We start from the raw sequence: 26,238 nt of genomic DNA on the forward strand, positions 1-26,238 counted from the left end.
CTAAAGAAAGGAAACAAAGCCTTACTTGCCTCAGAGAAATTTCCCCAAAGGTAAAAGCAGCCCCCCCACAAGTATTGACTGTGAGATAAGAGGAAATCACAAACACAGGATGAAATAGGTTTTAGCAAAGAGAGGCCAGTCTAACTAAACAGATTGAGGATAGAAAAGGGATCTTTGCGGTCAACACAAAAGCTACAAAAACCACGCAGAGTGTGCAAAAAATACCCCCGCACCGACTCACGATGCAGTGGTGCCACTCAGCACCCCCAGAGCTTCCAGCTAGCCAGGTAGTTTCATGATAGCAAGCTGGACTAGAACTTAGCAAGAAAAACCATATGAAACAAATGAACAAGCAGGAACTTGGCTTGTGCTGGAGTAGACAGGTCCTCAGAAAGATCCAGGAGAGATCTGAACCAGTACTAGAACATTGACAGCTGGCATGGAGTAATGATCTGAGTGGAGTTAAATAGAGAATCAGCCTAGCCCCAAACAAGGGCAGCTGAAGAAGGAATCTCAGAACCAGCAGCTCCACTCACAGCCACCAGAGGGAGTCCACGGACAGAACTCACCGAAGTACCATTCATGACCACAGGAGGGAGTTCGAGAACGGAATTCACAACAGTACCCCCCCCCCCCTTGAGGAGGGGTCACCGAACCCTCAGCAGAGCCCCCAGGCCGATCAGGATGAGCCAAATGAAAGGCACGAACTAAATCGGCAGCATGGACATCAGAGGCAACAAACCCAGGAATTATCCTCCTGACCATAGCCCTTCCATTTGACCAAGTACTGAAGTTTTCGTCTCGAAATACGAGAATCCAAAATCTTCTCCACCACATACTCCAACTCCCCCTCGACCAACACCGGAGCAGGAGGATCAACGGAGGGAACCATAGGCACCACATATCTCTGCAGCAACGACCTATGGAACACATAATGGATGGCAAAAGAAGCAGGAAGGGCCAAACGAAATGATACAGGATTAAGAATTTCAGAAATCTTATAAGGACCAATGAAACGAGGCTTAAAATTAGGAGAAGAAACCTTCATAGGAACATAACGAGATGATAACCAAACCAAATCCCCAACACGAAGTCGGGGACCAACACGGCGACGGCGGTTAGCGAAACGTTGAGCCTTCTCTTGGGACAAGGTCAAATTGTCCACCACATGAGTCCAAATTTGTTGCAACCTGTCCACCACAGAATCCACACCAGGACAGTCCGAAGGCTCATCCTGCCCTGAAGAAAAACGAGGATGAAAACCAAAATTACAAAAAAAAGGCGAAACCAAAGTAGCCGAACTGGCCCGATTATTAAGGGCGAACTCAGCTAATGGCAAGAAGGTCACCCAATCATCCTGATCCGCAGAAACAAAGCATCTCAGATAAGTTTCCAAAGTCTGATTGGTTCGTTCAGTTTGGCCATTTGTCTGAGGATGGAAAGCCGAAGAATAAGACAAATCAATGCCCATCTTAGCACAAAAGGACCGCCAAAACCTTGAAACAAACTGGGAACCTCTGTCAGACACGATGTTCTCCGGAATGCCATGTTGGAAAAATAATGGAACCAAATCAGAGGAAGAAGGCAATTTAGGCAAGGGTACCAAATGGACCATTTTAGAGAAGCGATCGCAAACCACCCAGATGACCGACATCCTTTGAGAAACAGGAAGATCTGAAATAAAATCCATGGAAACATGCGTCCAAGGCCTTTTCGGGACCGGCAAGGGCAAAAGTAACCCACTGGCACGAGAACAGCAGGGCTTAGCCCGAGCACAAGTCCCACAAGACTGTACAAAAGAACGCACATCCCGCAACAAGGAAGGCCACCAAAAGGACCTAGCCACCAAATCTCTGGTACCAAAAATCCCAGGATGACCAGCCAACACCGAACAATGAACCTCAGAGATAACTCTATTAATCCATCTATCAGGGACAAACAGTTTCTCCGCTGGACAACGGTCAGGTCTATCAGCCTGGAACTCCTGCAGCACCCGCCGCAAATCAGGAGAGATGGCAGACAGAACTACCCCCTCTCTGAGAATACCAGCCGGCTCAGGAACCCCAGGAGAATCAGGAACAAAACTCCTTGAAAGGGCATCAGCCTTCACATTCTTAGAACCCGGAAGGTACGAAACCACAAAATTGAAACGGGAGAAAAACAGCGACCAACGAGCCTGTCTAGGATTCAACCGCTTGGCAGACTCGAGATAAGTCAGATTCTTGTGATCTGTCAAGACCACCACGCGATGCTTGGCTCCTTCAAGCCAATGTCGCCACTCCTCGAACGCCCACTTCATAGCCAACAACTCCCGATTGCCAACATCATAATTACGCTCAGCAGGCGAAAACTTTCTCGAAAAGAAAGCGCATGGCTTCATTACAGAGCAATCAGAACTTCTCTGAGACAAAACAGCCCCTGCTCCAATTTCAGAAGCATCAACCTCGACCTGAAAAGGGAGCGAAACATCTGGCTGACACAACACAGGAGCCGAAGAGAAACGACGTTTCAGCTCCTGAAAAGCCTCAACGGCCGCAGAGGACCAATTCACCACATCAGCATCCTTCTTGGTCAAATCAGTCAATGGTTTAACAACACTAGAAAAATTAGCGATGAAGCGACGGTAAAAATTGGCAAAGCCCAGAAATTTCTGAAGGCTCTTCACAGATGTAGGCCGAGTCCAATCATAAATAGCTTGGACTTTAACAGGATCCATCTCGATAGTAGAAGGGGAAAAAATGAAGCCCAAAAAGGAAACCTTCTGAACTCCAAAGAGACACTTAGATCCCTTTACAAACAAGGAATTAGCACGAAGGACCTGGAACACCATTCTGACCTGCTTCACATGGGACTCCCAATCATCCGAAAAGACCAAAATATCATCCAAATATACGATCATGAATCTATCCAGATACTTTCGGAAGATGTCATGCATAAAGGACTGAAACACACAGGGAGCATTAGAAAGGCCGAATGGCATCACCAGGTACTCAAAATGGCCCTCGGGCGTATTAAATGCTGTTTTCCATTCATCGCCCTGTTTAATACGCACGAGATTATACGCCCCTCGAAGGTCTATCTTGGTGAACCAACTAGCCCCCTTAATCCGAGCAAATAAATCAGACAGTAGAGGCAAAGGGTACTGAAATTTGACCGTGATTTTATTAAGAAGGCGGTAATCTATACAAGGTCTCAGAGAACCATCCTTCTTGGCCACAAAAAAGAACCCTGCTCCCAATGGTGACGACGACGGGCGAATATGCCCTTTCTCCAAGGACTCCTTTATATAACTCCGCATAGCGGCGTGTTCTGGCACAGACAAATTGAAAAGTCGTCCCTTAGGGAACTTGCTACCAGGAATCAAATTAATAGCACAATCACAATCCCTATGAGGAGGTAGGGTACTAGACTTGGGCTCATCAAATATATCCCGGTAATCCGACAAAAACTCAGGGACTTCAGAAGGAGTGGAGGAAGAAATTGACAATAATGAAACATCCCCATGTACCCCTTGACACCCCCAACTGGACACCGACATTGATTTCAAATCCAATACTGGATTATGGACCTGCAGCCATGGCAAACCCAACACGACCACATCATGCAGATTATGCAACACCAAAAAGCGAATATCCTCCTGATGCGCAGGAGCCATGCACAGTCAACTGGGTCCAGTACTGAGGCTTATTCTTGGCCAAAGGCGTAGCATCAATTCCCCTCAAAGGAATGGGATGCTGCAAGGGCTCCAAGAAAAAACCACAGGGCCTGGCAAACTCCAAGTCCATCAAATTCAGGGCAGCGCTTGAATCCACAAATGCCATAACAGAATAGGATGACAAAGAGCAAATCAGAGTAACGGACAGAAGAAATTTAGGCTGTACAGTACCAATGGTGACGGACCTAGCGAACTGCTTAGTGCGCTTAGGACAATCAGAGATAGCATGAGTGGAGTCACCACAGTAAAAACACAGCCCCTTCTGACGTCTATGTTCTTGCCGTTCAGCTCTGGTCAAAGTCCTATCACATTGCATAGGCTCAGGCCTCTGCCCAGAGGATACCGCCAAATGGGGCACAGTTTTGCGCTCACGTAAGCGCCGATCGATCTGTATGGCCAAGGACATTGATTCATTCAGACCAGCAGGCGTGGGGAACCCCACCATAACATCCTTAAGGGCTTCAGAAAGACCCTTTCTGAAAATTGCTGCCAGGGCACACTCATTCCACTGAGTAAGCACAGACCACTTTCTGAACTTCTGGCAATATACCTCCGCTTCATCCTGACCCTGACACAAAGCCAGCAAAATTTTCTCTGCCTGATCCACAGAATTCGGTTCATCATAAAGCAAACCCAGCGCCAGAAAAAACGCATCTACATTATGCAATGCAGGATCTCCTGGCGCCAGGGCGAATGCCCAGTCTTGAGGGTCGCCACGCAACAAAGAAATAATGATTCTTACTTGCTGAATAGGGTCAGCAGAAGAGCGGGGTTTCAGAGCAAGAAACAGTTTACAATTGTTTTTGAAATTCTGAAATTTAGATCTATCCCCAGAAAACAAATCAGGAATTGGAATTCTAGGCTCCAACATAGGATTCTGAACTACATAATCTTGAATGTTTTGTACCTTTGCAGCGAGTTGATCTACACTAGAGGACAAACCTTGAATGTCCATATCCACACCTATGTTCTGAACCACCCAGAGTTTAAGGGGAAAAGAAAGGCAAAACACACTGCAGAGAAAAAAAAATGGTCTCAGAACTTCTCTTTTCCCTCTATTGAGATGCATTAACACTTTGATGGCCAGCTGTACTATTGTGGACCTGGTGGTTAGGTGCACCAGGAATGACCTGATAGTTAAACACGGAATCAGGACCAGCTCTGGGGAAATGGGAACTCTGCTGACCGCAAACCCTACTCCTATCAACACAACTAGAAACAGCCGTGGAGCGTGCCTGACACTGCCTAGACGCCTCTTCACAGCCTAAGAGCTAACTACCCCTAAAGAAAGGAAACAAAGCCTTACTTGCCTCAGAGAAATTTCCCCAAAGGTAAAAGCAGCCCCCCCACAAGTATTGACTGTGAGATAAGAGGAAATCACAAACACAGGATGAAATAGGTTTTAGCAAAGAGAGGCCAGTCTAACTAAACAGATTGAGGATAGAAAAGGGATCTTTGCGGTCAACACAAAAGCTACAAAAACCACGCAGAGTGTGCAAAAAATACCCCCGCACCGACTCACGATGCGGTGGTGTCACTCAGCACCCCCAGAGCTTCCAGCTAGCCAGGTAGTTTCATGATAGCAAGCTGGACTAGAACTTAGCAAGAAAAACCATATGAAACAAATGAACAAGCAGGAACTTAGCTTGTGCTGGAGTAGACAGGTCCACAGAAAGATCCAGGAGAGATCTGAACAGTACTAGAACATTGACAGCTGGCATGGAGTAACGATCTGAGTGGAGTTAAATAGAGAATCAGCCTAGCTCCAAACAAGGGCAGCTGAAGAAGGAATCTCAGAACCAGCTGCTCCACTTACAACCACCAGAGGGAGTCCACGGACAGAACTCACCGAAGTACCATTCATGACCACAGGAGGGAGTTCGAGAACAGAATTCACAACAGTCACTGTGCATCGGTCAACTATACAACGCACTTTGCACAAGGAGAAGCTGTATGGGAGAGTGATGTGAAAGAAGCCGTTTCTGCAAGCATGCCACAAACCGAGTCGGCTGAAGTATGCAAAAGCACATTTGGAGAAGCCAATTTCTTTTTGGAAGAAGGCCCTGTGGACTAATGAAACCAAGATTGAGTTGTTTGGTCATACAAAAAGGCGCTATGCATGGCGGCAAAAAAACACAGCATTCCAAGAAAAACACTTCCTACCCACAGTAAAATTTGGTGGAGGTTCCATCATGCTTTGGGGCTGTGTGGCCAATGCCGGCACCGGGAATCTTGTTAAAGTTGAGGGACGCATGGATCTCACTATCAGCAGATTCTTGACAATAATGTTCATGAATCAGTGACAAAGTTGAAGTTACGCAGGGGATGGATCTTTCAGCAAGACAATGATCCAAAACGTCGCTCCAAATCTACTCAGGCATTCATGCAGAGGAACAATTACACTGTTCTGGAATGGCCATCCCAGTCCCCAGACCTGAATATCATTGAACATCTGTGGGATCATTTGAAGAGGGCTGTCCATGCTCGGCGACCATCAAACTTAACTGAACTGGAATTGTTTTGTAAAGAGGAATGGTAAAAAATACCTTCATCCAGGATCCAGGAACTCATTAAAAGCTACAGGAAGCGACTAGAGGCTGTTATTTTTGCAAAAGGATGATCTACTAAATATTAATGTCACTTTTCTGGTGAGGTGCCCATACTTATGCACCTGTCAAATTTAGTTTGAATGCAGATTGCACATTTTCTGTTAGTACAATAAACCTCATTTCAAGGCAGAAACATTACTGTGTCCAACAGTTATTAGATATATGAAACTGAAATAGCTGTTGCAAAAAAAACAATTTTTATAAAACATTAAGGTTAAGATTAATAGGGGTGCCCAAACTTTTTCATATAACTGTACTTGCCGGCAACAGAGCGCACTGTCAGTGCACGTTGTAAGACAAATACCCGGCATCCATGCATTCCAGATGTTCAGTCGCTACATGCCAAATGTCAGTGTGAGATGTATCCAACACTGATATCATTGTCATTTTTCTATTAATGTTACTAAACTGAAAAATGTTAATGATTGTGTAGGTGTGAATATACTTTCTCATGTCAGTATTTTATATCACTGCTTGTAAGCCAAAACCTACAGAGAGAAAATATAATGGGAAGATTTGCACTTCTGCTGTGGTTTGGATTCCCTCCTGGCTTTGTGGTCGGCCTCAACTGATGCAAAATGCTGACGGAAATACAAAAATGGTAAAGTGACCCTGGGACTCTTTTACTTGGCCATATTTGGTTGTTTTTTTAGGTTCTTTTTATTTTGGATTGGATCTAAAAACAAAAAGAAAATAGTAGAGAAATTCCTAAATTAAAGGCTCCCACTTCCAGCTCAGGAATCTGGTAGCGCATGGACAAGAAATTCTACCGTGTAAATGAGCTCTCATCAGAAGCCGCGTCACTGGGATCTAAAATCAGACCAGAAAGCAATTAATTTCAGAATAAAACCCGAGGTGAAATTCCATGCACATGGACTTAAAATAGTTCTTATCCCTCATGAGCTGTTAATTACTTGAGCGCTGTGATCACTGTTTTGACAGATCAAGGAGGAGATTGCTTTATGCTATTTTGACAGCAGTCAATCTCCCTGGTTTATATGAGAGGCCTCTCTGGAGATGGCACTTGTACTGCAATTAATACACTAGACTCTTCTTTATTAGCATTGACAATTAGTTGTGCTGCTCAGTGGTGTTATATTTTATGCATATTTGCTCTGGGAAAACTTCATTAAAGTGTTTTGAGGATTTTTTGGAGTTTCTTCTGCAAGTTTGCTGTACACACTACGTAACTCACCGAAATCCACAATATTGGACTCTGAAACTGGATACTGAAATGAACATGGAGCTGTAAGGTCTTAAAGCACGTGAACCCAAACAGAAACCAACAAAATATTAAATGCAGCTCTACATGTGAATAATGTATGAGACTCCCGAAAAAGTAAAGTTATCCTCATAAAATCGGGATGATACTCAACTCTGCCCTCTCCAAGCCCTTGCCTCCTCCTTCCGTCTCAAACTCAAAAATATTTTCCGGATCCGCGCATTGCTTGACTGCGACACCGCAAAAACACTAGTGCATGCCCTTATCATCTCACGCCTCGACTACTGCAACTTCCTACTCTCTGGACTCCCCTCTAGCACTCTGGCACCACTCCATTTCATCCTACACTCTGCTGCCCAACTAATCTACCTGTCTCCCCGCTATTCCCCAACCTCTCCCCTATGTCAAGCCCTTCACTGGCTTCCTATCGCCCAGAGACTCCAGTTCAAAACCCTCACAATGACATCCCCTGCAGACTGTGAGCCCTCGCGGGCAGGCTCCTCCCTCTTTATGTATCCGTGTACCTTGCTTTTTGCTCATGGTTAATGTATTTGTCTATATTTGCCCCGTATTCACATGTCACATGCCATGGAATAAATAGCCCTATAAAAATGTATAATAATAATAAAACACTTATCTTGATAACAAGTTGGGGTTATTGTCATGCCTTGGTTTGGGGATTCGATCCAGTGACCTCTTGCTCCGTTGTCAGTTATCCTGTCTGCTGGGCTATTGCCCTTTTTTTTCCTTTCCTTATGCTGATGGTTCCTATTGCCTTTATTTGTACTACCTGTGCTTGCTCCTCTTCAGGTGTTTGCTTGTCTCTTTAGGTTGCCCTGTCACATTCTGTATTGGGCTCTATTTATTCTGCCTTCACTACACTTCCTTGCTGGCTATATATCAAAGTGAATAAGGCCGGCGTCACACTCGGCGTAAGACAATACGGTCCGTATTTTATGGCCGTAATACAGCCGTAATACGGAGAAATGTTCCCAAAATAGTGATCCGTAGGCAGGGTGTGTCAGCGTATTTTGCGCATGGCATCCTCCGTATGTAATCCGTATGGCATCCGTACTGCGATATTTTCTCGCAGGCTTGCAAAACCGACATCTAATGGATTTATGTGCTCAAATGTTCGGGAAAACATATATACAGTATATATATATATACATGTCATTGAGACTCATATATATATATATATATATATATATATATATATATATATATATATATATATATATATATATAGTCTGTATTTATATTTACTACAGCGCGATACTACAGCGCGATATCTGTGAAAAGCCGGTAATTCAATTGCCGGCTTTTCATTTCTCCTTCCCAAACCCGACAGGATATGAGACATGGTTTACATACAGTAAACCATCTCATATCCCCATTTTTTTTGCATATTCCACACTACTAATGTTAGTAGTGTGTGTATGCAAAATTTGGGTGCTGTAGCTGCTAAAATAAAGGGTTAAATGGCGGAAAAAATTGGCGTGGGCTCCCGCGCAATTTTCTCCGCCAGAGTGGTAAAGCCAGTGACTGACGGCAGATATTAATAGCCAGGAGAGGGTCCATGGTTATTGGCCCCCCCATGGCTAAAAACATCTGCCCCCAGCCACCCCAGAAAAGGCACATCTGGAAGATGCGCCTACTCTGGCACTTGGCCACTCTCTTCCCACTCCCTGTAGCGGTGGGATATGGGGTAATGAAGGGTTAATGCCACCTTGCTATTGTAAGGTGACATTAAGCCAGATTAATAATGGAGAGGCGTCAATTATGACACCTATCCATTATTAATCCAATTGTTTGAAAGGGTCCGTAACATGCGGCTGATAGGACGAGACCCATTGAGAAGCATTGTGCCGTATGTTATGCGAGTTTTACGCACGTAGTTTCTGCGCTCTTACGTCCGTAAAACTCGCATGTGTGACGGCAGCCTTAATTATAAGGAGTTCCAGCTTTTCAGCGAAGGGATTTTCCCTGCTATGCAAATACCATTTGTGTTTCTGCTGTGTGTTTTGTTGTCTGCTCTTCCAGCGCCTTTCTTTTCTCCTCAATTAGGTTGGTAGGAGATTATTCTTGTTTCATTTGTTATTCTTATTTCCTCTTCGAGCTCATGCTTTAAGTGTACTCACCCTGGGTCCTCATATCCCTCTGCACACTTTCCATCTCCTAGTTGGCTGTGCACAGTGGCCTTCCCTCTGGTTCATCAGGAGTTATGAGAAACCCCTCAATGGCCTTATGGGGTGGCAGGTCTGAGGTGGTGTTATTTAGTTGTGTGGCTAGGGATAGTCTAGTCTGTATAGAGACCAGAAGGGTATGGGTGTGGTGTCTCGGTGTTATAGACTTTATTATTCCCATTACCCATATATGAGTGAGTTATATGCATAACAGTTATACAACTATTCTGACATGGATTTTCAATGTAAGTACACCAGTCTCACCAGGCTTAATAGATCTATGTATTAATGTAATGTAGATTGTATTGTTCTATCTGATGATCATATATTTTAATAATTTTCAGCTTTTTATTTGACTTTTGTATTGTTTATTTCAAAACAGAACTGGGTGGAGAAAGCGGAGAAGCAGACTCTGTTATCAGATACCCTTGATTTGTCGGAGCTTTTTCACCCAGACACATTCCTTAACGCTCTACGACAGGAAACGGCAAGGTAAGTGTACTGAAGTGTGCAGGAAAAAGTGTAGAGCAACAAGTAATTTTTAAACGTATTTATCCCATAGTCCCTTTGAAGAATAAAAGCAGCAATCTGAGTGATAGCTCCTCTATTCTTTACCTTTTTCAAGTTTGAATGCAATTGCCCCCATGTTTTCTGTGCGGCCTGGACAATTTAGGTTTACATTATGGTTTCTAATTACAGTGGAAACCAAGATTTGTTGCTGGATCTATTGCACAACAGAAACCACCAACACCTCTTTGTCTCTCCATTGTGGAGATACTAGCAATAAAAATGTTGGCACCTAAACGATTAATTTTCAGTATTTGTAAGAGGGCGTAAGCATTAATTTTTCACTGGCGGCGTTTACATTGTCCCCTGTATGACTTTGACCAATCATATAAAGGAAACAAAAATTGGGCTTCCCGGAGCACTGCAAAGGATCAAGGAAACAATTCTATTGTTTAAAACTTTTCAATTTATTGATCTACACGTTACAGAGCCGGTCCAGCTCCTTCATCAGGCTCATACAGACTGAATAATACATTCTAGTTCTGTGCTATGGGGGCGTGTTCTTTTTACCCTGTATATTGATACCTGCTTATGATTGGTCGATGTCATACAGGTGAGAAAGTAAATGACCTCAGTGAAAAATAAATGATTATGCTCCCCTTAGACTTAATTTCATTTTTGTTATTAGGTGCCAAATACTTTGATTGCTAATATCTCTGAAATTTAGAAGCAAACAAAAAAATATATATTCTGCACTGTAGCCACTATGAAATAGTGTTTGGGTGCAGTTCAACATTAAAAATGTGGTAAAGGGTCCTCATTAAAAATATGTGATTATCCTTCTCTTAATATTTTAAAAAGCACAGCCCTCTAGGTAGCTACTCTGCATGTCCGACCTCTGAGAGACTTGATACATGACGAGGTTTTGGACAAACCAGAAGCTTACGTGTCGACAGCTATTTCTTGCTCCTTGACAATAGAGAGTAGGGTCCTGGTAGAGTGAATAAGGTGCCTTGCAGGGTAGATGCCTATAGGTGGCAGTAGAGACACAGTAATAATAATTTTATTTTTATAGCTCTAAAATAGTCCACAGCACTTTACAATTAAGCGGGGACATGTAGCGACAATGAAGACATTACTAAGTAACACAATATAGTTCAACATTTAGAGGGGGAATGAGGGCCATGGTCGCAAGCTTACAAGCTGTAAGGAAATAAGGGAACACAATAGGTAAAAATTGCTTATTACGTACGGTCCAGGCATCATCATAATCTATAGGAGTTGTCAAATAATGCTGCACGATCCAGTCCTTAGCCAGTATCTGTCTAATGAATGATGTTTGTCTTCGATCAGTTGCAGAATGGAGGGCACAGGTAAGGTGATGGACAGAGATGAGGGATGAGATTTAGGGTGGTGCAGAACTGAGCAGAGCTTTGTGGGTGAGAGATAAGTTTATATTGTACTCTGTAGCGGATGGGCAACCAGTGCAATGACTGGACAGCGTGGAGGCATCGGTGAAACAGCTGGACAGAAATATAACCTTGGCTGCCGCATTCAGGATGGATTGAAGAAGAGAATGTTTGGTTAGAGGGAGACCAATTAATAGAGAGTTGCAGTAGTGTAGACAAGAATAAATAAGAGCTACTGGCAGAGTTTTTGCCATTTCAAAGATGATAAATATGCAAATAGTATCTTCAGAAAGGAAGAAGACTAGAACTCTAGTGCCACCTATTGGAAATAGCAATCCTAAAAGTCAATATTGACCATCTAATGATCCTTGTCACATGACTTAGGATAAAAAACAAAATCTCAGTTTGCAGACATTGTGTTTCGGGGTACTGCCCCTTGTCAGTGCAAAGTGTGAGATATAATTTGGCTGGGTGAGAGGCGTTTGACCGGGAACCAAGGGGTAAAGTTTCTCCTTGCAGAGACCGACATGTTAAGCCTGACATGCCAAGGTGAGGAGACTTGTAAGCCTTGCAATGCTCATCTGGGAAATATGCAAATTGACTCTTCAGAGAGGAAAATGATTAGAACCCTTAGCGAGTGAGTGATTGGATATAGTGTGTAAAGGAAAGATCGGTGTCAAATATGACCCCAAGACAGTGAGGGTGCTGCTGGGGAGTTATGGTTGAAGCACACATGGAAATAGCAATATCGGGTATAAGTAGGTGAGTACAGTGTATGCAAAGTAGGTGAGTACAGTGTATGCAAAGTAGGTGAGTACAGTGTGTGCAAACTAGGTGAGTACAGTGTTTGCAAAGTAGGTGAGTACAGTGTATGTAAAGTAGGTGAGTACAGTGTATGCAAAGTAGGTGAGTACAGTGTATGGAAAGTAGGTGAGTACAGTGTATGGAAAGTAGGTGAGTACAGTGTATGCAAAGTAGGTGATTACAGTTTATGGAAAGTAGGTGAGTACAGTGTATGCTATTGGGGGAGAGCTAATTGTATACATGTATATTTGCATATTCTTTTCAAGGCAGCCTTGTCCCCAAGACTTCTCAACAAATAGTCATGACACCTGGAGAGTGGCCATGTATAGAAATGTCTCTCAGCATATACAGTGCCTTGCGAAAGTATTCGGCTCCCTAGAACTTTTCAACCTTTTCCCACATATCATGCTTCAAAAATAAAGATACCAAATGTAAATTTTTGGTGAAGAATCAACAACAAGTGGAACACAATTGTGAAGTTGAACGAAATTTATTGGTTATTTTAAATTTTTGTGGAAATTCAAAAACTGAAAAGTGGGACGTGCAATATTATTCGGCCCCTTTAACTTAATACGTTGTTGCGCCACCTTTTGCTGCGATTACAGCTGCAAGTCGCTTGGGGTATGTCTCTATCAGTTTTGTACATCGAGAGACTGAAATTCTTGCCCGTTCTTCCTTGGCAAACAGCTCGAGCTCAGTGAGGTTTGATGGAGATCGTTTGTGAACAGCAGTTTTCAGCTCTTTCCACAGATTCTCAATTGGATTGAGGTCTGGACTGTGACTTGGCCATTCTAACACCTGGATACTAGTGATGAGCGAATATACTCGTTACTCGAGATTTCTCCGAGTATTTTTTAGTGCTCGGAGATTTCGTTTGTATTGCCGCAACTGAATGATTTACATGTGTTAGCCAGCATAAGTACATGTGGGGATTCCCTAGCAACAAGGCAACCCCCACATGTACATGCTGGCTAACAGATGTAAATCATTCAGCTGCGGCAATACAAACGAAATCTCCGAGCACTAAAAAATACTCGGAGGTCACCCGAACGTGTGGGAAATCTCGAGTAACGAGTATATTCGCTCATCACTACTGGATAGGTTTATTTGTGAACCATTCCATTGTAGATTTTGCTTTATGTTTGGGATCATTTTTTGTTGGAAGACAAATCTCCGTCTCAGTCTCAGGTCTTTTGCAGACTCCAACAGGTTTTCTTCAAGAATGGTCCTGTATTTGGCTCCATCCATCTTCCCATCAATTTTAACCATCTTCCCTGTCCCTGCTGAAGAAAAGAAGGCCCAAACCATGATGCTGCCACCATCATGTTTGACAGTGGGGATGGTGTGTTCAGGGTGATGAGCTGTGTTGCCTTTATGCTAAACATATAGTTTGGCATTGTTGCCAAAAAGTTCGATGTTGGTTTCATCTGACCAGAGCACCTTCTTCCACATGTTTGGTGTGTCTCCCAGGTGGATTGTTGCAAACTTTAAACAACACTTTTTATGGATATCTTTGAGAAATGGCTTTCTTCTTGCCACTCTTCCATAGAGGCCAGATTTGTGCAGTGTACGACTGGTTGTTGTCCTATGGACAGATTGTCCCACCTCAGCTGTAGACCTCTGCAGTTCATCCAGAGTGATCATGGGCCTCTTGGCTGCATCTCTGATCAGTCTTCTCCTTGTTTAAGATGAAAGTTTAGAGGGATGGCCGGGTCTTGGTAGATTTGCAGTGGTATGATACTCCTTCCATTTCAATATGATCGCTTGCACAGTGCTCTTTGGGATGTTTAAAGTTTTGGAAATCATTTTGTATCCAAATCTGGCTTTAAACTTCTCCACAACAGTATCACGGACCTGCCTGTTGTATTCATTGGTCTTCATTATGCTCTCTGGGCTTCAAACAGAACCCTGAGACTATCACAGAGCAGGTGCATTTATACGGAGACTTGATTACACAGGTGGATTATATTAATCATCATTAGGCATTTAGGACAACATTGGATCATTCAGAGATCCACAATGAACTTCTGGAGTGAGTTTGCTGCACTGAAAGTAAAGGGGCCGAATAATATTGCATGCCCCACTTTTCAGTTTTTGAATTTCCACAAAAATTTAAAATAACCAATAAATTTCGTTCAACTTCACAATTGTGTTCCACTTGTTGTTGATTCTTCACCAAAAATTTACATTTGGTATCTTTATGTTTGAAGCATGATATGTGGGAAAAGGTTGAAAAGTTCCAGGGGGCCGAATACTTTCACAAGGCACTGTACATAATCTACACCTTCTTCTGCTCATTGTTATAGACAGACACAAGCCATGCTGTCTTTCCCTGCAGTTTACAGTAGTTCCGCGGCTTGGAGGTTATTACGAGCCGGTGCTCTCCTTGTCAGGAGAAAGCCTTTAATGCAGCTGGATGCGGTGACCGCCATGTTTACCTTGTAATGTTTTATATCCCTCCTAGAACAATGAACTGCTCCATGGATAACCTGAGATTTGTAGCATCTTGGAAAGGGAGGATTCATGATGCAAAGCTCCAAGTCAAGGTAATAAAGCACACAATAAACGTCGTACAAGGTGCTGAAAACTTTACATCCAGCCGGCACGCTCCCTTCATTGGTATTCAGTTCAGTTCAATACATAATAAAACGACATGGAGAAAAAAAATGGATTTAACACTCGGCTATGATTTACCTCTCCCATGTTTCCCCTATTAGTCAAGCAGCCTGGTGTATTTTCTTCATTACTTGGCATCCTCTGCACAATGTACCTTGCTTTACGTGACCTCTGTGTAAGGCAACCATTAAATTAACAACCCGCAAGATCATCTGGAATGGTTACTGTCTGCCACCGTTCACAACCACGCCGTAATAGGCTACATCGTTGGAAATGTCAGCAGTAACGGGACTTTTCATCACTCAAACCCCTATAGATCAAAGGGAGCGTTACCTTTACAACCCAAATGCATAGGGAGCTGCTATATACAGTGGCTTGTAAAAGTATTCACCCCCCACCTCATTTGGCTTTCTTTCCTAGTTTGTTGCATTACAATCTGTGTTTAAATATTTCTGTGATCCGATTAGTGTGTGACGCATCAGCACTAAATAGTCTAAGTTAATGAAGTGAGAAAAATATAGGCATAAATTACATTTATGAGATCAAATAACTAAAAATTGTCATGTGCATATGTATTCAACCCTTTTGCTACAAAGCCCCTATAAAATTCTGGTGCAAGCATAACCTTTCATAGGTCACATGCTTAGTGACAGGACGTCCGCCTGTGGGTGATCTAAGTGTCATGTGTGTCAGTATATACACTTCACCTTTCCTGAAAGGCCACAGAGGCGGCAACACCATTAACAAGAGGCACCACTAAACAAAATACACCATGAAGACCAAGGAGATCTCCAAAGAAGTCAGGGACAAATTTGTTGAGAAGTACAAGTCAGGGTTGGGTGATAAAAAAAAATAAAAAATCCCAGTTTCTGATGATCCCCCGGAGCGCCATCAAATGGAAAGAACATGGAACCAAAAGAGACCTGCCAAGAGAGGGCCACCCACTAAAACTCTCAGCCCAGGCAAGGAGGCAGCACAGAGACCAAAGGTAACCCTGAAGGAGCTGCGGAATTTCCAAGCAGAAGCTGGAGTATCTGACCATATGACCACAATTAGCCATACACTCCATAGAGGTGGCCTTTGTTGAGGTGTGGGCAGAAAAAAGCCTTTACTTGAACAGAAAAATTGTAAGACTCTTTTTTAGTATGCCAAAAGACATGTGGGAGGAAAGTGCTGTGCCACCAAGTTAAACGCTATGTCTGGCGCCAAACCAACACAGCTCATCACCAGAAGAACACCATCCCCACAGTGAAACATGACGGTGGCAGCATCATGCTATGGGGATGTTTTTCGGCAGCAAGGATGGGAAATATGGTCCAAGTCGACGAGAAGATGGGTGGTGCGTAAGTCAAGGATTTTCTTGAGCAAAACCTCTTTGTGTGTCAGTGATTTGAGACTGGGACAGAGGTTCACCTTCCATCAAGACAATGACCCAAAGCATACTGCTAAAGCAACACTTGAGTGGTTGAAGAGGAAACGTGTAAATGTTTTGGAGTGGCTGAGCTAAAGCCCAGATCTTAATACAATTGAGAATCTGTGGTCAGACTTGAAGATTGCTGTTCACCGGAGGAAACCATCTAACTTGAAGGAGCTGGCGCAGTTTTGCCTTCAGAAATTGGTAAAAATCCCAGTGGCAAGATGTGGAAAGCTCACAGAGACTTATCCAAAGCAACTTACAGCTGTAATTGCCACGAATTGAGGCTCTACAAAGTACTGACTTTAGGGGGGTGAATCGTTATGCACACTGAAGTTTTCAGTTATTTTGTCTTATTTGTTGTTTTCTTCACAATAAAAAGAAAAACAAATGTTCACAGTTGTAGACATGTTCTTTATATGAACTGATGCAAACCCTGAAAAAAAACAGTGGGGTGAATACTTTCGCAAGCCACTGTATGTAGGTGCAGGACGGATAATAAATAGTCATTGCAATCAGCCCTGGATTTCCGTAACCTATGGGCTCAGAATGTGGTTGGCACTGTAGACTCCATCCATGAAGTAGATTATCATCTACACATTCGGGTTTTGCGTGCCGAGTGCAGAATGGCTGCATGTCTCCTCGCCCAAGTTGTGGTCAGAAGACCTGACGTTAGTCTGCAAATTTTGTTCCGATTCAGAGCTTCACATCCTCTGAATAACCATGATCCTGTGCCCAGTTAAAAAACAAACAAACATACAGTATATACATACGTAAGCATCAGGTAGCCAACTTTGGTCCAGTAGCCACTTCCATTTCTGTGCTCAACACTGGAGAGAGTTTCCTGTGTTGGTACTAGATCATAGGTATGTGTAAAAGCTGATGGCTGGCTTCTCATTTCAATAGCTAAGCTAACCCCTGTAGGATAGATCATGGGGCTGGCTTAGCTAATGAAACGTAAGCCAGCCCCCTTTACACACACTACCAGTCATTTCCAACAGAGAAAACTCTCTGCTCTATCGAGCTCAGGGCTGAATATGGAGCATTGAACCTGGTACCAGAATGGCACCTGCCATCATTGAAGTATACAAAGTTATAGAACTCAGTTTTTTAAGCACATTTGTGTATTTGTTTACCTGGCTAACCCCTTTAAATGATCACATTTAGTTTACCTGAAGCCACCAGAGGGGGTATGCTTCATACTGTTCTACATCCAGCCCAATAATAAAGTCGGCATACCCCAATCCCTCTAGTGATGGATGCAGGTAGCTATGTACTAAAGTTCTACTCCAACCACTAGACATGATGCTAGCAGGCCATTCCGCACTGCTGTAGCCGCCTGCGCAGGACAACACTGCGGTGCACACATGACAACGTTAGGGAAACGTCATGTAGCACCCGCTTAAGACTTGGTGCCAGTCTTTAACCCCATTGGAAATGAGTCTCTTAATCGACATAAAAGCGCAGCACGATATCTTGCCATATGTAAATGTCCTATCGAATACTCGCCCCTTCCTCCAGAACCGCCTACTCTACGACCATTCATAATCCCCGTGCTTGTAAATGAGGGCAGTTCAACAACCTCTATCACTGGCTAAATAAAACTGGCACAGCTATGGAAATAAGAAGCATGTTACTAATTTCTTAGAGACTCTACACAGGCAATAAAGTTAAAGGGTTTATCCAGGACATTTTTTTTTAACTATTAGCTTAAAACTAACAGGCAAGTTGTTGTTACAAAAGGCAACTACCTGCCTGTTGTACTCAGCACTGGGCGGTCACAGACCGCTCCTGTCAGCGATTCAGCTGCTCCAAGTCAATAGTTCTTCTTCTTCCAGGCTGTTCTGTCAACTGGGCATGACTGCCGACATCATGCTGATTGACAGCCAGCTCCCCACAGTTAGGCCGCAGGGAGCCGAGCTCTCAATCAGCATGTCAACCGAGCGGAGTGGAAGAATAAGCTGCTGCTCTGTCAAATTATGTCAGCAGAAGCCACTGAATCGCTGGCAGAGAAAGGCATCGGGCGCAACAGATGGGTACCTGCCTGTTAGTTTAGGCAAATTGTTAAAATAAAAAATAGTCTCAGACCAAACTGTTTTTTTAATAATCGTAATTTTATATCTGTGTAATAAACTACATTTTTTAAAAAAATTCTTTCTTTTGTCTTTAACACCATCCTGAAAGTGATGACTTTTCAGCTGTTCTGTCTTGGGGCAATTGCACATGACGTCTTTAAGCCGCCGGCGGAGTCGCTAGAAATTTTCTAGGCAAAGCCTCTTCAAGAAAGGGTTGGCGGTCTTTTTCCTGAAGTGGTTTCACTGTTGTTTCTTTGCGTTTCATTTTTTTTTCTATTATTTAGACTATAACTAGCGGGCAGCTCCCTAGCGGAATCCGCGCAAAGAATGAGCATGTTATTTCTTATCACTGCTTCACGGTTTCCGATCATGCCGTTTTTACACTCCCGTGCACAATGTCCATTTTTTCCTCGCTTTTTCAGGAAAAGAAGTACATGCCAAATCTGCTTGAGAAAGACGTCGTGTGCACATACCCGTAGGGACTAATTTCTAATGCAGGTCTAGCTAAGATCTATACTTGATGGATGATGTTTTCCGGCCCAGATCCTACTCCCTTTGTGAGACGGGGGGTGGAGGGGAGCACCTACTGTATCCTAACCCTCTAGCGATATCCTATCTGTAGGTTTGGGGCCCCTAAACCACCAGCATGTCATAATGCAGATGGGGTTAAGCGTTTTAAGCATGCCTATGTCAAAACAAGCTGTTCACTTTAAAGGGAACCTGTCCCGAGTTTTTCCCATATAACCTACATCCACCAAGTTTCAGCCTGTGTTACAGCATTCTGGCTGTAGGGCAGAGCAAAGGACTGATCTGCGCATGCACGAGGAAAGCCCGAGGAGCGCAGGCGCATGCGCACTACAGTACTTTGCTCCTCCCTCGGCAGGTTAGAGAAGTACACCAGCGCAAGAGCGCGATGGGGAACACTGTGTAGATGACATAGGACGCGTCATCCACACTAAGCAAAAAGGGAGGAGGTGCCGGATGAAGACCAGCGACACCCATCGGACCGGACCACCCCATAGGTGAGTATGAGTCTTTTTTTTTGTTTTTCAGGGGCGACTTGGAGACTTATATACAGCAATCCAGAATGCTATAACACAGGGATAAAAGATGGTGGCCATAGGTTATATGAAACAGGTTCTCGGAGACAGGAACGTGTCTGGAAGAACACAACGGCTGTGAAGAAGGAACGTCCGCCCTGTTGGCGGGGATATTCCTTGTGCTGATTGCATCCTGCTGTAGTCCTACGGGGACTTTTCTCCAGGACAAGACCCCCATTACTCAGATGTCACCTCTCCTATGACGTCAATGGCACTGGACTGAGGGGTGCAAAAGAGATAATAATTCCTAAACACCAGAGCCATAAAAGCGATGAATGGAAACTGGTATTGTCACCAGAGGCTCTTGTGCGCATTACTCCTGCGCCTCCATTGTTTTCAGCTGGGTGTAAGATTCCCCGTGCAGTGATATTATTTATTTTGGCCTGCTTTGCTCTTGGGTTTAGTATTGTTCCGACACACCAAATTGTGTTTAATGATTTTGTTCCATTATTGCACGCCTCGACGTTGAATAGCTGGATTTATAACAGAACAATTAGAGTATAATTAAAGGAAGTTGATTGATGATAATCGCTTCTCATTTAGGTGTCTTTAACCCCGCCATTATTTCTGAGCAGTTCTATTAACTGGACTCCAGTGCACGGGTGACAATCTATTAGCACCGCATTGTAACTAATGAAATCCATTCATCCTCTGTTATCATGGAAGCGGACGCACACGGAAGACTCCGCTTCCCCGGCATCGCCTACTTATGCGCTAACTCCCGTCTAATCCCGCGCTTTGTATTAGTCTCATTATGCAGAGGGTTAGGAGTGTAAATTAAGACCATGATATTAACTATTAATGACAGAAGGGAGGTGGAGATTGTAATAATCACACTGTTGTGGTAGTAAATAGTATAATAAAAATAATCTAGTCGTCTTCTTCTTCCTCTTTTTTTTTTGTTCTTCCTTTTTTTTCTTCTCTTCAATTTTTCCGATCCTCCTCCCTGATTATTATCATTAAAAGGCATCTGTCAGTAGGATCAATCCTCCTAAGCCGTCTATACAGTCATGTAGGTCATAGAAAGTTGAATAAAATGATACCTTGATGTCATCAATCCGATGTCTTATTCCAGAGAAATCCAGGTTTTTCTTAATATGTAAATGAGCTGTTAAGATCTCTGGGCCGGACATAGATCTCTCTGAGAATCTTCCTTCAGAGATTATTTTAAATAAAGGGGGGCATCACCAGTGTGAGACATATAATGACTGACAGTCTGCTCTCCTGATCTACATGTCTCGCACAGGTAACTCACTCTTTTATTTAAAATAATCTCTGGAGGCAGACTCTCAATGAGATCTATGTCCGGCCCATAGATCATAAGAGCTCATTTACATATTAACATGAATTTCTTGAGACTAAGACATCAGATCGCAGATATCAAAATATCATTTTATTCAGCTTCCTGTGACCTGCATGCACAATGAAGATTAGGAGGGTTGAGCCTACAGACCGATGTCCTTTAAAGGGATTTTCCTAGACTAAGACATTGACCACTTATTCTCCGAATAGATCAGCGATGTTTGATTATCAGAATGAAGAATAGGCTATTTGGGGGGTGTTTTTTGGAGTGAGAGAAATCCCTCATGGCTTCACACTGCCATTTTTCAGTAGATTCCCATTTTTGTGGACAAGCCTTTTATCAGATTGTTTCAATTGGACAACCACTTTCCCGAAAAAACTTTTTTCACAAAAGGCAGCCCCTTTCAACTCCTTTCTGTCCTTGGACGGAATAGTACGTCTGAGGACAGAACCCCCACTTTAATGTGGGCTCCGGCGGTGAGCCCGCATCAAAGCCGGGACATGTCAGCTGTTTTGTACAGCTGACATGTGCCTGCAATAGGCGCAGGCGGAATCGCGTTCCGTCCGCACCTATTAACTAGTTAAATGCTGCTGTCAAACTCTGACAGCAGCATTTAACAAGCGCATCCGTCCGTAAATGCGCTCATCGGTGACCCCCGTCACATGATCGGGGGGTCATCGGTGCGTTGGCATAACAACCAGAGGTCTCCTGCAGACCTCTACTGTTGTTGATTCCAGATTGCTGTGAGCGCCACCCTGTGGTCGGCTCATGGAGGCTATTGAAGAATTGCAAAAGTATCATTGCAAAAATATGAAAAAAATAAAAAAAATATATAAACATTCAAATCACCTCCTTTCGCCCCACTCAAAATAAAAAAATAAAAATCAAACCTACACATATTTGGTATTCCCGGGTTCAGAATCGCCCGATCTATCAATTAAGAAAAAGGATTAACCTAATCGCTAAACGGCGTAGAGAGAAAAAATTTAAAAACGCCAGAATTACGTTTTTTTGGTCACCGTGAAATTGCATTAAAATGCAATAACGGGCGATCAAAAGATTGTATCTGCACAAAAGTGGTATCATTAAAAACGTCAGATTGGCGTGAAAAAAATAAGCCCTCACCCATCCCGAGATCACGAAAAATGGAGACTCTACGGGTATTGAAAATTGCTATTTTTTTTTTTTAGCAAAGTTTAGAATTTTTTTTTACCACTTAGATAAAAGAGAACCTAGACATATTTGGTGTCTATGAACTCGTAATGACCTGGAGAATCAGAATGGGAGGTCAGTTTCAGCAGTTAGTGAACCTAGCAAAAAAGCCAAACCAAAAACAAGTGTGGGATTTCACTTTTTTTGCAATTTCACCGCACTTAGAATTTATTTTTCCTGTTTTCTAGTACACGATATGGTAAAACCAATTATGGTATGTCTTTCAAAAGTACAACTCGTCCCGCAAAAAAATAAGCCCTCACATGGCCATATTGACGGAAAAGTAAAAAAGTTATGGCTCCGGGAAGGAGGGGAGCGAAAATAGAAAAAAGCTGTGGGGGTTAAGGGGTTAAAAGGGGTTTTCCTATGATTTAATTATTATCCCCTAGGAGTTGACACAACCAGAGAAAGCCGATGGGAGCTGAGCTGCTCATGCTCGAACTTGACTCCAGTCCAGTCTCAGGTTCACTTGCCCAAGTTCACCCCCGGAGCTTTTTCCGTTTTTTTGTTTTTCGGGACGAGATGTCCTTTTGAACGACATCATTGGTTTTACCATGTCGTGTAACGGAAAACGGGAAAAAAATTCCAAGTGTGATGAAATTGCAAAAAAAGTGCAATCTCACACTTGTTTTTTCTTTGGCTTTTTTGCTAGGTTCACTAAATGCTAAAACTGACCTGCCATTATGATTCTCCAGGTCATTACGAGTTCATAGACACCTAACATGTCTAGGTTATTTTTTATCTCAGTGGTGAAAAAAAATTCCAAAGTTTGCTGAAAAAAAAAAAAATTGCGCGATTTTCCGATACCCGTAGCGTCTCCAATTTTCGTGATCTGGGGTCAGGTGAGGGCTTCTTTTTTGCGTGCCAAGCTGGCGTTTTTAATGATACCATTTTGGTGTAGATACGTTCTTTTGATCGCCCGTTATTGCATTTTAATGCAATGTTGCGGCGACCAAAAAAACGTAATTTTGGCGTCTTGATTTTTTTTCTCGCTACACCATTTAGCGGTCAGGTTAATCCTTTGTTTTTATTGATAGATCTGGCGATTCTGTACGCGGCGATACCAAATATGTGTATATTTGATTTTTTTTTTTATTGTTTTATTTTGATTGGGGCGAAAGGGGGGTGATTTGAACTTTTATATATTTTTTATTTTTTTTAATATTTTTAAACACATTTTTTTTAAAATTTTGGCATGCTTCAATAGCCTCCATAGGAGGCTAGAAGCATGCGCAACTCGATCGCCTCTGCTACATAGAGGTGAAGTACAGATCACCTCTATGTAGCAGAAATCCAGGTGTACTTTGAGCGCCGACCACAGGGTGACCTCTGGTTGTTATGGCAATGCACCGCTGACCCCAGATCATGTGACGGAGGTCAGCGGTGCGAGCGCGGCCGGGAGCGCTAGTTAAATGCCGCTGTCAGCGCTTGACGGCGGCATTTAACTAGTTAATGGGCACGGGCGGATCGCGATTCCGCTCGCACTCATTGCGCGCACATGTCAGCTGTACAAAACAGCTGACATGTCGCGGCTTTGAGGTGGGTTCACCGCTGGAGCCCACCTCAAAGCAGGGGATCTGCCAGCTGACGTACTATTCCGTCAGCTGGCAGAAAGGGGTTAATGTATAACAATGTACACGGGCCTAACAATTGCAGTTTCTGAGGGGGCCTCTTCATTGGCTAGAAAAGAGGACACTCCACGTCGTGGGAGTGGGGGAGATAAGAAGAATCAATTTATTTTAAAAAAAATGTGTTGGAAAAGAGCATGACGGAGGACATTATTACTGGACGGAGCTCAGGATGGGGGACATTATACCAAGAAGGGTCCTAGGACAACAGACATTATACTAGGAAGGGGTCCAGGAAGAGGGACATTATACCAGGATTGGGGACATTATTAATGGAAGGGGACCAGAATTCTGGACATTATTACTGGATGGGGCTCAGGATAGGGACATTATACCAAGAAGGACCCAGGATGAAGTACATTATACCAGGAAGGTGAACATTATTACTTGAAGGGGCCCAGGATGGGGAACAATATGCTAAGAAGTGGCCCAGAATGGAGAACAATTTACCAGGAAAGGGCCCTTGATGAAGACATTATTTGTAGGAGGCCCAGGATTGGGGACTTATACCAGGAAGGGGCCTGGGTTGGGGGACATTATACCAAGAAAGGGCCCGAGATGAGGGACATTATAGGAAGGGGCCCACAATGAGAGGCATTAATACAGGATGGGGACTTTATCAGATGGGGGGCAAACACTTTTGTCTTTTATAGGATCGAAAACACTACAAGGGCTAATTTATTCTACATGCTGGTGTAGACCCAGGTCCAGATTTTGCACCAGGGCCCATTGGACTCTAGTTGCACCACTGACAACACTGACAATCTATCATCATTTTGCAGCTGTCTTCTCTAGTTAATAAAGAGCAGGCTGGAGCGAGCCGTCCCCTCCCCCCACAGACAGCGTACGTGCAGGCCGTCATGACAGGGGTTTGGGAGGGGAGGAATGGAAGGGGTGGGGGGTTTATTGTGGGAGGGGGGTGTTATGCGTGAGGCAGGGGTTTATAGGGAAAGGGGGGGTGGGGCTTAGGAAGATAGCGGCACCATGTCCGGAATCGATGGCGTGCTGCAGCAACTGCAGGCGGCGGCAGAACATCAGCCTCCTGGCTGGCTAGAGGCCCAGGTGGCTGGTATATTGGGCAGCGGAGTTGTGCAGGAGGCGGCGAGCGGCGCTCCCGGCGCATGCGACCTCCGGAACGGCTGTCCACTGATGTCATCCATCCTCAGCGTCGGCGCAGGAGCCCCTCCAGGGACCCTCCGGACCGAGCGCCTGCACGTAAGCACCCTAGCAGGGCGGGAGGAATCCGACAGCTGCGCTGGGGCCTGTGGCGGTGGAGAGGCCTGCTTCCTCCTTATCCCAGGGGGCGGGGCCTTCACGCGTCGGAGCTCTAACTGCCAGTAACGTCATGGGGGGGCGACGGGCTGCAGCTCACTCCGGGCGACCTGCTCCTGCCTCTGCACCGAGACAGCGTGGAAGAGCCTGTACTGTTGCGGCCGGCAGCGCCGCGTCTTCCTCTGGGCTGCCGGGCTCCAGCACGCCGGGATCGCCTGCAGGGTCGTCAGAGGGATCCAGAAGGAGTCGTGGTCGGGGGTCCGTTGACCCTGGAACGTACGGTGGGCCTGTGCCAGGCATTCTTTCCCACCGGGCCGCATCGGGATCTCCAGCATCAGGCCTGGATGGGGCCGGAGCCTCACATTCCTCATCACGCGGTGAGACGCAGCTTCGCGGGGTTCCACGGAGCGGACCAGGAGCCGATGACAGCGGGACGTCTGCGGCTCGGGGAACCTCAGCTCCCCTGCAGCCTGGTGAGCAGGATTCCATGTTTGTTTTGTCACCGGCACTATCTCTTTCAACGGCGGTAGGGGTTAGTCAGGCAAGTGGGGTAGGGGTTGCGGGGGAGCAGGCGGGGTTTCGGTCGGTTTCAGGGAACGAGGGGGTAGGTGAGTTATTGTCCAGCGTCCGTGAGTTGCTCGCACGATTAGGCGGTGTTAGGTCGGTGCCGTCCCCTTTGGCTGCGTGGGTTGGTCCTACGGATTTGGGTCTTGGGGCGTCTGGGCGGGGTGTATCGCCGCCCAGCAGTTCAGCTGAGCCTGTGTCAGTGTCGGTGCAAACTGAAAAGGAGAAGGAAGGCGGGATTCAGTTGGACGACAAAGCGCGGGGTGAAGTTTATGTCTGCTTTGAAGGGCCGCTTGGGGCCCATTTGAAAAAGGAAGTGAGGGAGAAGATCTGGAAAGATGAATACGTGGACATTTTTTCGCTTCTTCCTTTAGAAAAATTCAATTTAGATAAGAGCAAAAAGGAGGACAGTAAGAAAGAGGATGAGGAAAAGCGGAGATGGCGGCTTATCCCGCAGACTTTTATGAATTGGTTGCAGGCGTTCGCAATTCTGGCGAGCGTAGTTTGCGAAAAGGCGCCGGAGAATTGTTCGGCACTTTTCTGTTACATGGATTCGATAGGCAAGGCGTACAGGGCGTACGGGCATCAGGCTTGGCTCCGGT

General features: G+C 44.5%; 1 protein-coding gene across 6 annotated transcripts in view; it reads left to right on the plus strand.

Annotated features, from left to right (window-relative positions):
- Nucleotides 1–26,238, plus strand: part of DYNC2H1 (dynein cytoplasmic 2 heavy chain 1) — a 491,577-nt gene that overhangs the window by 449,632 nt on the left and 15,707 nt on the right. For all 6 annotated transcript variants that reach the window (XM_077298509.1, XM_077298507.1, XM_077298508.1 and 3 more), the window contains 2 exons: nt 10,115–10,224; nt 14,917–14,998. In XM_077298509.1, the coding sequence (XP_077154624.1) occupies nt 10,115–10,224; nt 14,917–14,998 (192 nt within the window). The remainder of the gene's footprint in view (nt 1–10,114; nt 10,225–14,916; nt 14,999–26,238) is intronic.

The sequence above is a fragment of the Ranitomeya variabilis genome, chromosome 3, assembly GCF_051348905.1.
Source record: "Ranitomeya variabilis isolate aRanVar5 chromosome 3, aRanVar5.hap1, whole genome shotgun sequence".
NCBI lineage: Eukaryota > Metazoa > Chordata > Amphibia > Anura > Dendrobatidae > Ranitomeya > Ranitomeya variabilis.